The sequence below is a fragment of the Dendropsophus ebraccatus genome, chromosome 1, assembly GCF_027789765.1.
Source record: "Dendropsophus ebraccatus isolate aDenEbr1 chromosome 1, aDenEbr1.pat, whole genome shotgun sequence".
Classification (NCBI taxonomy): Eukaryota; Metazoa; Chordata; class Amphibia; order Anura; family Hylidae; genus Dendropsophus; species Dendropsophus ebraccatus.
In genome coordinates this window covers 226,955,288-226,970,222 of record NC_091454.1, presented here as the reverse complement: position 1 = coordinate 226,970,222, position 14,935 = coordinate 226,955,288, and the positions used below count along the sequence as shown (strand labels likewise).

The following is a 14,935-nucleotide window of genomic DNA, read 5'->3' as shown; positions in this document are numbered from 1 at the left end:
ATCAGCCTGTGGTGTTGGTTGCATAGCGGTTTTATCAGACCAGTATTTAGCCATGTAGACTGATTGAATCTTGTCCTTAGAGATGAGGCAGTGGCAGATGATAAACATATTTTCTATCACATATAAGCATACCTTTACATAGCATACTGGGTGCCTTTTATTTATTTAAATAGTCTTTATTACCATTTTACATCAAAAAAATAATAAATAAATCTTCCAGACCCAGCCAAAAATAATCTCACTAAAACTACCCACTGACCCACTTTGGGGTTATAGGGGTTTGGGGCTGTAAGCCCAAGGGGGAATAGCTGGGATCAGTCCACACCTGGGAGTGGGGCATGTCGGCCAGGCATATATATACAATGGGCTAGGCAGGAGCTAGTGTTCTTTGTCCAGGGAGGCCATGACTATAGGTCGGAGAAGATCCAGATACGCCTCTCATGCTTTGCTTTACCACCAAGATCTGCAAACCACGGTAACGACCAATTGCTGAAACTGTCTTTTCTACTACTATTACTACCTGTACTTTGCCTCTGACCTCAGTATATATTATTCCCTGTGTATATAGTGTGTTGTTTAGTGCCCCCTTAAGGCAATTAAATATTCAATTTAATCTGTGGCTGTTCTTCTGTCTCGATCAACGTACCCACATGCCCATGTTCACAAGCTAATGCCATCCACTCGGGGCTGGCCCCTGGCCAAAAATATTATTATCATATCTTAAGAGAAGCTGGTGGCAGCTTTACCAGTCTCCCAATGCCCATGTGGACAGGGTAGTGGTGTAAATCAATACCCAGCTGACCTCCCGTACTCCACATCTTTTTTTGCCATCCATTTCCTAGTGACGGTCAATCTGATTGCTAGAAATAGTTTAGAGAATACCTTATTACCCAAACAGACCCATTCATCTTGGTAGGATCTCCCACTAACCAAAACTATGGGTTCCGCCACCTAATTCATACCTAATCTAGTTTGAATCATTTTGACCCTTCAGATCCAGAACCTCCTTACTTTTCTGCATTGATTAAACATATGATTGAACCCCACCTCACTTTCCGACATTCTAGACCTTCTAAATTGGCATTATTTGGTTTTTATTAAATTGGCCTATACTGTATTGTGTGACCTATTAAGTGATGTTTTTTAGATTGTGTGCCCTTACACTGTTACTGCTTGCCTACCTAAGGGTAGCCTCACACGAAACGGATCCGCAGCGGATTTTACGCTGCAAGTTCGCAGTGAAATCCGCTATGGATCCCTTGTCAGTCATTTTAAATGAGAAGGGGATCCACAGCGGATTTTGCTGCTAATTCACAGCTTAAAATCCACTGTGGATCCATTACGTGTTAAGCTACCCTTAAGGTGTTTTTTTAGATCTTGCCCCCTCTGTTTAGTTTATACTCCCCTCACTTTATATTGCTTATATATTTCTGCCATGAAATATTTCGACTATTTTATATATAAAGTATTTTAATAAATATTATTACTTTCTTGGTCTATATACAGGAGAACAACAAAACACATTTTACAGAGTTTATCCTTTTAGGATTTCAAGTGAGTCGAGGTTTAGGACTTTTCCTCTTCTGTCTGTTCCTGATGGTTTATTGCTTAACAATGTTCATGAACCTCCTGATCATCCTCCTGGTGTCCACCAGCAAGATCCTCCACACCCCAATGTACTTCTTCATCTCACAACTCTCCATCAGTGACATCTTATTATCCACAGATATTGTCCCCAACCTGCTCCACATCCTGTTGAATAATGGGGCGACCATTACTTTTATTGGTTGTATGACTCAGTTTTATTTTTTCTCCACCTCAGAAGCTTGTGAGTGTCTCCTTCTCACTGCGATGTCCTATGACAGATATGTGGCCATCTGTAATCCCCTCCGGTACTCCTCCATTATGACGAGTACATATTGTGTGTCAATAATCGCTACCTGCTGGTTGTTTGGGTTTTCTATTATATTCATTGACATCAAAACAGCAGCAAAGCTGAATTATTGTGGATCTAATATCATTGACCACTTATTCTGTGACCTGGTTCCCTTACTAGACCTTGCCTGTTCTGACACCTATATCATTGACTTAGAGGTTTATTTAACCCCTTAAGGACAGAGCCTGAAATGGCCTTAATAACAGAGACAAATTTTATGAATATGACCAGTGTCACTTTAGTCATTAATAACTTCGGGATGCTTTTACCTATCCGGCTGATTCTGAGATTGTTTTCTCGTGACATATTGTACTTTACATTTCTGGTAAATTGGAGTCGATACTCATAACAAATCTTTATGAAAAAAAACCAAATAATGTGAAAAAATGTGAAAAAATGCATTTTTCCAACTTTGAAACTTTTTTGCGTATACAGAAAGTGGTTATACCACATAAATTATATATTAAATAGCATTAGCAACATGTCTACTTTATGTTGGCGGCATTTATTAAACTATCTTTCATTTTTTTTAGACGATAGGAAGCTTAAAACATTAGCAGCAAATTTCCAAATTTTCAGTAAAATTTCAAAATCAGATATTTTTAGGGACCTGTTCAGGTTTAAAGTGTATTTGAGGGGCCTGTATGTTAGAAAGCCCCACAAAGCACCCCATTTCAGAAACTGCACCCCCCAAACTCTGCAAAAGCACATCCAGAAAGTGTTTTAACCCTTTAGGGGAGTCACAGAAATAAAAGCGAAGTGTGTAAGGAATTTGAAAATTTTAATTTTCTGTGCAGAGATTTTATTGTAATCCAATATTTTTCATAATTATAAACCTATTACTAGAGAAATGCACCCCAATAATTATTGCCCCGTTTCTGCAGTTTATAGAAATACCCCATATGTGACCCTATTGCGCTATTTGACGCAACCACAAGCCTCAGATATAAGGGAGCGCCTAGTGCATTTCAACGCCTCCGTTATATTTGGTCATTTTTGACTGTACCACTTCAGGTTGGCAGAGGCTCTGGGGTGTCAAAACCTAAAAAACACCCCTAAAGGGACACCATTTAGAAAACTACACCCCTCAAGGAATGTAACAAGGGGTGCGGTGAGCATCTGGACCCCACAGGTGCTTCACAGATTTTCCGAACAATATGGCGTGAAAAAAGAAAAATTTATTTTTTACACTAAAACGTTGTTCTAGCCTTCAATTTTTCATTTTCTTAAAGGGATAAGAGGCAAAAAAAGACAAAAAATGTGTAGCGCAGTTTCTCCCGAGTACAGAAATACCCCACATGTGGCGATAAAGTGCCAAGGGGGCGCAGGACGAGCCTCCAAAGGGAAGGAGCGCCAATTGGCTTTTGGAAGCTGAATTTCACTGAAAAGGATTTCAAGGGCCATGTCGCATTTACAGAGCCCTCGTGCTGCCAAGACACTGGAAACCCCCCACAAGTGATTCCATTCTGGAAACTACACCCCTCAAGGAATCTAACAAGGGGTGCAGTGAGCATATGGACCCCACTGGTGACGGGCACAAATGTGGAACAATGTGACGTGAAAGGGAAAAATTTCATTTTTTCACTTTCATGGCACAAATGTGCCCGTCATCAAGGGGTTCATATCCTCACTGCACCCCTTGTTAGATTCCTTGAGGGGTGCAGTTTCCAGAATGGGGTCACTTGTGGGGGGTTTCCACTGTCCTGGCAGCACGAGGGCTCTGTAAATGCGACATGGCGTTCATCATCCATTCTAGCCAAATCCAACCTCCAAAATCCAAATGGCGCTCCTTCCCTTCGGAGGCTTGCCCTGCGCCCACATGACGCTTTATGTCTACATGTGGGGTATTTACGGACTCGGGGGAAATTGCTCTACATATATTGTGTGTTTTTTTCTCTTTTAACCCCTTGTGAAAATGATAAATTCAAGGCTAAACCAACATTATAGTGTAAAAAATGTAATATTTCATTTTCACGCCACATTGTTCCACATTTGTGTCCGTCACCAGTGGGGTCCATATGCTCACTACACCCCTTGTTACATTCCTTGAGGGGTGCAGTTTCCATAATGGGGTCACTTGTGGGGGGTTTCAACTGTCTTGGCAACACAGGGGCCTTTTGAATGCAACATGGCCCCTCGAAATCCATTCCATCCAAATCCAGCCTTCAAAAACCAAATGGCGCTTCTTCCCTTCGGAGGCTTACCCTGCACCCGCATGGCGCTTTATGTCCACATGTGGGGTATTTCCGTACTCAGGGGAAATTGCTCTACACATTAAATGTTTTTTTTTATCTTTTAACCCCTTGTGAAAATGAAAAAACATGACAAGATTAATAATTTAGAGTAAAAATTTTACAAAAATTACACTAAATGTTGGTCTAGCCTTGATTTTTTTCCATTTCCACAAGGGGTTAAAAAAGAAAATGAACACAAAACGTGTAGGGTAGTGTCCCCTGAGTACGAAAATACCCCACATGTGGGCATAATGTGCCATATGGGCACATGGCAAGTCACCAAAGGGACAGAGCGCCATTTAGAGGCTGGAATGGAGGATGGAGGCCATGTCGCAATTACAAAGCTCCTGTGCTGCCAGGACAGTAGAAACCCCCGACAAGTGACCCTATTCTGGAAACTACACCCCATAAGGAATCTAACAAGGGGTGCAGTGAGCATATGGACCCCACTGGTGACGGGCACTTACGTAGAACATGTGCCGAGAAAATAAAAAATACAAATTTTTTCATTTTCACGTCCCAAATGTGGCCGTCACCAGGGGGCCATATCCCCGCTGCCCCCCTTCTTAGATTCCTTATGGGGTGTAGTTTCCAGAATGGGGTCACTTGTGGGGGGTTTCTACTGTCCTGGCCGCACAGAGGCTTTGTAATTGCATCATGGCATCCTCTAATGGGAATGGCGGCCATACCTATTTAGCTGGGAAAAGGGACAATTCTAATTTATTTGGGGGTATTAGGCCAATTATTAGTTTATAAGGTTGGAAATGACAGGTGTCCATCAAACTCAACCTGTGTTGATCCAGAGGAAGGCAAACACCCCTCGTGAGGCAGACGACAGTAGCCTCATCACAGGGGAAAAATTCCTTCCTGACTCCATAATGGCGATCAGAATAATCCCCGGACCAACGTGACCCCTGAAATAGGAATAAGGGACAGAATTTAGATAATGTAGAACCCCAGTGACGTGTGGTGCGCCTTGAAGCGATCCAGTATGCAGAGGCCGGGGGGATCAGGACAGGTGTCACACGGGAAAATGGTGTCCTTCCTGATCCCCCTGTTACCCCACACTCTGCACTTCTTCTGGGGTCTCCCTTTCTCCAGTGTGGGGGACGTCACCTGGAAAATGTTGTCCTGGTGCGATACGGGGTCCTTCATATCCAGAAGCGCTGGGTCCGCTCCATGGCTGCTAAATATTAGGGCGCTATTACTACTTCTGATATTTTCGGATCGTGCCGCAAGCTACAGGGCAGCGAGGGACTGGAAGAGGGGGGTGCTGGTATAAAAGTTATCCCCGTACAGGTGGTAACCTTTATCCAGCAGTGGGAAGATCAGTTCCCGGACGATCTCCCCACTAACTCCAAGGATGGGGGGGAAGGGGGCATCTGGGGGCTGGATTCGGGTGTCCCTTCCTACATACACTGTAAGGGTACGTGCACACTGCGGAATCACGACAGATAACCCTTCGTGCATTCCACAGCTGGCACCCACCGGCGGACTGATGCAGGCGCACGTCTCCACACGTGTCATAGACTCCATTCTATGCACGGGCGGATTCCGCTCTCCGTCCAACGTGTTCATTCTTTGGATGGACGACGGATTCCGCCCGTGCATAGAATGGAGTCTATGACACGGGTGGAGACATGCGCCCGCATCAGTCCGCCGGTGGGTGCCAGCTGCGGAATGCACAAAGGGTTATCCTTCGCCATTCCGCAGTTTGCACGTACCCGAAATCTGTAAGTGTACCCTGAGGTACTCACAGAGTTTGTAGAATTTCACACCATACCGTGATCTCTTATTGGGACGGTACTGGCATAAAAGACGTGTCTGGGGGGCAGCGTACGCTACGCTACTCCCAGACACGTCACTGGATGATGAGGATGAATGGAGGAAAGAAGGATCCCCCCATTCATCCTCACTGGCTGTTTCGGTGTCGGAGGCAATAATAACGTATCCCTCTGACGCCGAAAACACCCTGGGGGCCATCTTTATACGGGGACTAGTATATGGGGTATGTAGTGGTGTAGTGTCAAACTTTATTCAATGTAGTGTGGTGTAATGTAGTGTTTTTTACGTGTTTTTTTACAGTAAGTATAAAAAAAAAACCTACGCCAACAAAGGAGTTGCTGAAAAATGCCGCAATGTGCGGCACTTATAAGCAGACCGTGGCAGTAGAATATAGAAAAAAAACACCCTACGCCAAAAAGGAGGAGTTGCTGATTAGCAGCGCACTTTCGTGCGATGCTGATCAACACTCAGCGGCGATAGGGTGCGGAAAATAGAAAAAAAAAAATTTGGGAAAAAAAAATAATTTTTTTTTATATTCTGAATATCCCTGTAGCTGCTGATAAGTGTATTACACATATCAGCCGCTAGGGGGCAGCAGAGCGCAAAATCCGGAAAATGACGAGGCTGGAGCCGAAAATAGCCGAAAGAAGACGACGAGGACCGCCGGAAAGACCCGAAGACCGAACGGAATGACGGAGGACGCCGCGAACCCGGAAGACGCCGATCAGGAGCCCGGGACAGGTGAGTAATGTACAAATACCTGCTCTGGACCCCTCGGCTACCTAGCTGAGGGGTCCAGGGCAGGTATTTACTATTTTGTGGGACTCTGATCGCCGTGCCACCGGCCCGATCGCCGTGAACGGCCGGCCGGCCGTTCACGGCGATCGGGCCGGTGGCACGGTGATCAACATTACTTTTTACAGTAATGGCGGTCGGTGCCGTCCTCGGACAGCACCGACCGCCATTTTTTTCCGGGTCATCGGGTCACCGATGACCCGGAAAGGTTCCGATCGCCGCTATTGGCTGATCTGAATTGATCAGCCTATAGCAGCGATCGTAAGCACGGGGGGTGTTAACCACCCCCCGTGCCGAGAAGCTATGATGGCCTGCTATGATTTATAGCAGGCCATCTTCCCCGACCGCTGTGTGTGAACACGCAGCGATCGGGGAAACATCGGGCGTAAATTTACGCCCTGATGCGCTAAGTACCATGGCGCCAGGGCGTAAGTTTACGCCCGATGTCGTTAAGGGGTTAATAAGCATTCCAACTGTTATTTTTCCAATCACAATCATTGTGGTGTCTTATACTTATATTATTTCTACCATCTTAAGGATCCCATCCAGTACTGGTAGACAGAAAGCCTTCTCCACCTGTAGCTCCCACCTCATTGTGGTCTCCATATTCTACTGGACTATATTCAGTGTATATGTTGCTCCAACAAAAGGCCGAACTCTCTCTATGAGTAAAATCCTCTCCCTGCTATATACTGTGCTTACTCCTTTGGTCAACCCCATTATATACAGTCTGAGGAATAAAGATATTACAAAGTTGTACAAAAAATATTTCATGAGCATGTTCTGTTCCTGCATATAGATTAGAATACCTTTAGTCAGTAGCTTAGTGGCGGGCCTCAACCACTTAAAGTGTCGTTGTAACTTTCAAAATCTAAATTAACAGGGGGTCGAAGCCTGAGTGCGCACTGTGGAAGACATCTGTAGACCCAACGCTGTCTGCTTGTGCAAGATACTGCCACCCAGAGCCTTTTTGCAGACCCTACAATGGGCATATTTGGCAGGGATCTTTGTTGGAGACCCTTCAGCACCCCAGGGAAGCTCAGACAGCAAGGGAATCTCAAAAGTTTTTGGAAAAAGCCAGGTACACACTCGCCTGCAGGATCTCACAAGATGGCGCCGGACACCGTTCTCCAGCAAGAGACAGCTGATGATGAGTCGTATTCTGACAGTATGGCTGACAGTGAACAGGGTGAGTGCCTTACTCCCTTTGTTCTGAAGTCTTTTATGAAAAAGACACTTGCTCAAGCTCTTCAAACTGTGTTGAGCTAGCTGACATTAAGGCTGACGTACAAGCCATTGGGCACAAAGTGGAGCACTAGAGAACTCAGTATTGGATATTACCACACGCTACAGCCATGGCAGATAATATTCAACTACAGCTGACCAAATTAATAGACCGTTTACACTACTGGCAGAAGACATTAAGAATGGTAAACGTATAACCATCCATACTCTAAAGAACTTGAAATCTGCGTGGTCCGTCCTGGACATTCAGCCGGCGGAAGTCCTGTCCTTGCTCCCATACAGTAAGTAAAAGCTGGTAGCTTCTTTGCCAACTTTTTCTCCCTGGGTAGCCGCCACCCTTCCCAAGCAGCAGAGGGTTAAGAAAACTCTAAATCTAAACACTCTTCACACCCACTGTGAAAGGACGCTCTCCTGACATGATAGGGAGTGTTTTAGAGTTCGGTCTTTCAAGTGACTTCACCTAAAGGGGAACCGTTCTTATTCAGATCTGGTTCTGCTCTTGTCTCCTTTGTTTACTATGCCTGAACTACCTTTTCGAGACGGGTAATGTTTTATCTGGATGTTATATACTGTATACATTTCCTACCTGTTTGTTTTTACCTGAGCACACTTATTGTTGTATCCTGTCTAATTGTAATGCCCTATAGGGTCAGCTACACAATGTGCCTCCTAATTTCCTTAGCGTTAGTAGATCTACGTTGTTATTAGGAATACAGCCTTTAGCTATGTTCACACGTAGTAAGAGACTGGCAGTTTTGTTACCCAGCCGGGTCGCGGAACAGCCAGTCTCAGATCATCCCGTCCGGTAATCCTGGCAATTTGCAACAATGGCTGTGATTTCTACAACACATACGATGTGTGAACTTAGCCTTACAGTTATAGAGTTACCTTTAATTTGTTCACCTATTCACTGTTTACAACATTTAGAGACCTTTAGGGTAGCTTCACACGGGCGGGCTCGCAGCGAGATTCTCGCTGCGAGCCCGGCAGGTCCTGGCAGTTCCCATAAACTACATACTTGCTGCGGACCGCAGCGAGTATGTAATTGTACCGCGCTTAACCCCTTCTACTCCCGCCCGGCTCCCCCGCTGTAAGCAGCATACATTACCTGTCCTTGCTGCTCGGGTCCGGCGTCCTGCTCTCCCGCCCGGCCAATTAGTGTGTTGCCCAGCCGCAGCCACTGATTGGCCGGGCGGGAGAGCAGGACGCCGGACCCGTGCAGCAAGGACAGGTAATGTATGCTGCTTACAGCGGGGGAGCCGGGCGGGAGTAGAAGGGGTTAAGCGCGGTACAATTACATACTCGCTGCGGTCCGCAGCAAGTATGTAGTTTATGGAAACTGACAGGACCTGCCGGGCTCGCAGCGAGAATCTCGCTGCGAGCCCGCCCGTGTGAAGCTACCCTTAGAAACGACAGCAAGGCTTAATTATTCTCTTTTGCATATATGTCTATAGCAGATTCTCTGTTAGTTTATTCCATTTAGGTCTGTACCAGTCCCCTAACACAACTTAGAGAATGTGTCCCATAGGTGTTGGCTAAGACACCCTGCTCACTTAATGTCTTCTATCTAACTAGTTATTATGCATAGTTTTAGGCTATGTTCACACTATGTAAAAGTATGGCCGTTGTTGTCGATGGCAACAACGGCTGTACGTTTGGCCCGGTGGAACAATGCCTTACTTTCAATGGGAGCCCGGCCGGAGCGTATACACATCGTACACGCTCCGGCCAGTATCCCATACGGGGCCACAAATAACTGACATGTCTCTGGCCAGTGCGCTATGGGAAGCTCTGATGCGGGCGCGCGCTGATGTGCCCGCATCAGAGCTCTGCGACCAGGAAGATCATCCGGCCAGTACTCAAGTACCGGCCTAGACGATCCGGCCACAGCCTGGCCGTTCCGTGACCCGGCCGGTCTCTTACATAGTGTGAACATAGCCTTAAACTTATTTCTTTGTAAAATACTGTCCTTTCCTGGCAGGTTTTATTCACCTATTGTCCTGTTTGATGTACAATGTCATACTTCTGTATTAAACCATCCACTTGCTACGTATGCTGCAAATTCTTATTGCTGAGTAAAACGTGTTCCGCATTGTTATTGATTAAGAGCTATCTCGGCCTAATCAATATAAACTTATAGTTCTCTCTCACATTAAAGCTTAATGTTTATTTTCCCCTATTACAGATTTACACTGTCCCTACCTTCCCTTTCTCCTTGCTGTACTGTATATCTTAGTGACAATACATCTTAATTGCCCCCCCCCCCTCTAATTGTCCATGGCAGTCAATGGCAATTTCAATGGCACATCCCGACTGGTCAGTACTCCTTTCCAGAGTCCTTTCCCTGCCTTTGCTCTTTGTAAGGTGCTCCCGCCTTTAAACACTCCTGATTGGGAGGTAGTGTACATAGGCTCCAGTCTTCCCCACTCAATTATTCTTTCTTCTCTTCTCCTTTCTTCCTCTCGATACTCTTACATCCACCCCCCCCCCCCTTCTATAACATTAGCTTTTTTCCTTGTCATACCTCACCACTCCCCTCCTAACCTCTCCTCCCTTCCTCTCCTGAAGTGAGCTGGGCTGAGCTAAGATCTTTCCCCCAGATGGCGGAACTTGTTGTGACCACTAGTGATGAGCGAATAGTGAAATATTCGTATATTCGATATTCGTACGAATAACTCCCGAATATTTAATAGAATATTCGATCCCATTAAAGTATATGAGAATAAGTATTCGATTATTGAAAAACATCTATTTGACCACTTGGAGGTAAAAACCGGGGACATTTGAACACTTATCGAATATTCGGCAAACTATTCGATAATATTCGATAGATCGAATACCTTACTATTCGATCGAATATCTATTCGATCGAACAGTATTCGCTCATCACTAGTGACCACATATAATGTCAAAGGCTTTAACAGTCCCAAGAACGTCACCATATTATCTCTCTTCTGCGCAAAACTCTTCCTACAGAAGACACATTTCAAGCAAGGGAGAATCCCTAAGCACACGGAGAGATACTTCTCTAAGTGGTACCATTTGTGCCATCCTTCTTCAGCCTCCAAGGGGGTCTCTATAGCCTTCCACAAAGCTGCCTCTCACCAAATCCTGCAGCCTGCATGACAGATTGCATTGCTACTAGGTGTGTTAGACGAGTTGAAACTCTTTGCTCAAAGACCAATCATTTTAAGTAGAGACTTAAATGTTGCCCTAAATCCCTTATTAGACACATCATTAAAAAATTTTAGCTCTTTTCTCTTTTGGAATTTTGGACCATTCTTTCTTAGCAATATCCTTTTTGTTAAGGTTCCCAGAACTGGACACAGTATTCCAGATGTTGTCTCAATAGAGCTGTATACAGTGGGATCAAAATCTCCCTCTTCCTACTGGTTATACTTCTAACTATATAACCCAGCATGCAATTTGCTTTCCAAACTGCCTGGTTGCACCAGTGACATATTTTAAGGCTGTCAGAAATCACTAGCCCTAAATCCTCCTCTTCTGAAGTCTTTGACAACACAGAATCACCAAATTGATGCTCAGATAGAAGATTTCTCCTACCCAAATGCATTATTTTAGATTTTGGAAACATTGAACTGCAGTTTCCATGGTTTTAACCATTTATCTAGTAAAGCTAAATCGTTTTCCATATTACTGACACCTCTAGGAATATCAACCCTATTGCACACTTTTGTGTTGTCAGTAAGGAGACAAACTTTAACTATCAACCTTTCTCAACGGGGCGGCGCGGAGAGTGGGGTCACGCAAGCCCTCCCCTTCAAAGAGATTGAAGGCAGGATTCAGCTAAGGGTTTCCGCACGGAATCTCAGAATGCAGCATATTTTCAGATACTGTAGCTGCTTACTGTCTTGCTCCAGAAGGACTGGTCAGTTTGGCATCCAGGGGGGATGCCAGAAGAAATTAGAGGTTCGGAAAAGAATAAGGGCATGACCCATAAAAGTAAGCATAATCCCTAGTTATGCCCAATTCATTGTATTCACTGACTATGGAATAACTACAAAATTGTTGGGGGTTTGACGAGTGGGGTCCTCAAAAAGGAGATCCGAAAATCCATTTTCAAGATTGTGTAGGACAATGGTCAGGAACTCCACAGTCTCTTAATTTTGCCATATGTTGTGGATACCGTAGATAGAGAATAACTGCTGTAGATGGGAATACCCCTTTAAAAGGTTAATTATGTATACTGTCTAGTATGGGTAGAACCATAACCATGGGAACATGGTCCACATGCAAGTTCCCCCTTATGGCTAAGTGACCTTTATCCCTCTAAATTTAATCTGGATGTTCATAATTTCCTCTGTGAATACAATGGATAAAAATATGTGTAATAAATTTAGCCCCTCCTTGTCATCCTCTATTACTCCTCTCACATTACTTTTTTAAAGAGTCAGCACTTTTAGTTTTTGTTTTGTTGTTTACATAATTAAAAGAGTATTTCAAGACCTTTACTACAGATGAGCAAACCGGTTCAGCCGCTATGGGATCAGGTTTGGATTTTTCCAAAAGTCCGAGTCCGATTGGATTCGGATTTTTGGAAGTCCGCTCCGATTTTTTTTTTTCTTACTTTCCTAAATGGCAGCCGCCATTTTAGAAAGCAGGAAGTGTTCCGGGCGGGAAAGCACTTTCCCATGATGCCCATGAACACATCCAATCAGCAGGGATCTTGCAGTAGCCCACCCCCTGTGTGACGTCTCTGCAGAGAGAGAGAGAGAGAGAGAGAGAGGAAGGAGACTAGCAGTGCACAGAGCTCATCATTGTCAAAACGCTGCTGGTGCTGCTGTACTACTGACTACTGAGAAGATATTGTAGAAAAGCAAAGACCAAAAGATTAGGAAAGCGGAAAGGAGAAACATATAGTGATTGAAAGGGAAATATAGAGAGGGCGAAAGATAGATAGATTAGGCATAAGAGAGCAAAGGGTGCACGGAACAAAAACATGCTCTACAGATAGACAAGTCCTATAGTTGGATCCTTGTGATAGTGTCTATCACATATGTGTTATCCTGAGAGACAAATATACCTGGTGCTTGTGTGTAGCATAAAACAATAAAAAAAGGTGCTATACAGATAGACAATTCCTATAGTTGGACCCTTGTGATAGTGTCTATCACATACATGTTATCCTGAGAGACAAATATACCTGGTGCATGTGTGTAGCATAAAACTGTTGGCTACTGCTGCTCCTGCCTGGCCTCCATGTTGACTACTGCTGCTCCTGTATTGGCCTCAAATGACTATTGCTGGACCTCCACTGGCCTCCAATGACTACTGCTGCTGCTTCACTGCATTTGTGACCTTTTTCCTGCATAGACCCTGTAATGGTGAATATTGAAGTCTAAAAAAAAGAAAATAGATATAGAGAGAAAAGATAATGATATTACTGACATGTAGAACCCTAAATTCAACCAAATACACTACCCCCGTATCATATAGATGCTTTATACTATGAAATATAAAAAAAATCCAGAAGTCCGGTCTGAACAAACTTTTGAAAAGTTCGCTCATCTCTAACCTTTACATTGATGGCTTATAGTGAGAATAGGCTGTCAATGTCTGACTGGTAGGGTATCAACACCCAGCATCCCCACTTATCGACTGTGTACACAAATAATGATCTGATCTATGGACCACCAGTACACCTTGCCTTTACCAGCCTATAATTGTATATTGTACCTTAGATTTGCCCTAATAGAAACCTGTACATTCAACGTGATTAGGAAGTAGGGATTGGTCAAACAGTGAGCAGGTGGAACCCCGGAGAGCCCCAAATAGCTAGTGGTCCATGGGCGATTTCTGTATTTTGCTGTGATTTGACGTACCTTTTTTCACCCATGAAATCTTACATTTTGGCTTCATAAATCATCGGGAGTTGAAATAGTAATAGTGGAGTTTGATGGACTCGTTCACAACTAAGGACCTACAATGCAGTGTTTCAGCAGGCACACAGTGTGGCATAGAGTGTTGATTCAGTGACTTAAATTGCTCCAATGGAACAAGTAGCAATAAATCTGTTCAGGACATAGGTTAATGGGCCACCTAATGGGCTAAACTATGTTGGGTCCATCTCTGCACTTGATGAATAAGATGCATACACAGCAATAGTAATGTAAGGCCCTTAAGGCCGTTTCTAGAGGATCAATGTAAAAACCACAATGGTTCACTAACATTCAGCAATCTACAGGGCACAACTGCACAACAGCCTCCACCAATACACAGAGTGCCAGCTGTTCTGTACCTGGTGCTGTCGCCTATTTTCTAAGGCACCTGACCAGCCCTCTGCTACTGCTGTCATTCTTACCAGGAAAGAGACGAGACAACATGCAACACATAGCTGAGCTGTCTCCTCATACTGGCTGTATACCTGCCATTATAGTACAACGTGCTGGGATAGCAGCTGTCAGTAATGCCTCTGTCTCCTATTGGCCCACAACTTCATGTTGTCACAAGCTGCCAGCCAATGGAGCAGGAAAAGGGAAGAAATGGAGGTTGGTGCAGAGAACATTGTCTCCATACATCCTGTGCAGGGCCGTATTTACCACTAGGCACCCGTGGTCCGGTGCCTAGGGCAGCACCAAGGAGCAGGGTGACCTGCTACGGTACCCTTCTTATCACAACTCTCTATCCCTACTGCTCTCTTCTGTTACTGCCTTACCGTCCCTAATTGCCCTTCCTGCCACTGCCTTTGTGCCTCTATAGCTCCCTTCTTGGAACATAACTCTGTCCTTACTGCACCACTCCTGGACATGACTCTCTTTCCTTCTGCTACCTTCTGTCACTGCTTCTTTATCTCTTCTGCCCCATCCCCTATCACTGCCTAACTGTCTTTATTGCTCTCTTCTTTCAATGAATAACTGCCCCTAATATTCCCTCCTATCAGTGCCTCCCTGTTCCTACTTCCACCCCTCCTGTCCCTGTA

At 44.6% G+C, this 14,935-nt stretch overlaps 1 protein-coding gene across 1 annotated transcript; it reads left to right on the top strand.

The window, feature by feature from the left end:
- Nucleotides 1–403: 403 nt before the first annotated feature.
- On the top strand, nt 404–7,549 carry LOC138785864 (olfactory receptor 6N1-like). The gene is made up of 3 exons (XM_069962274.1): nt 404–475; nt 1,507–2,094; nt 7,205–7,549. Exons 1-3 carry the CDS (start codon nt 404–406, stop codon nt 7,547–7,549), a joined length of 1,005 nt encoding a protein of 334 aa, XP_069818375.1.
- Nucleotides 7,550–14,935: the final 7,386 nt, after the last annotated feature.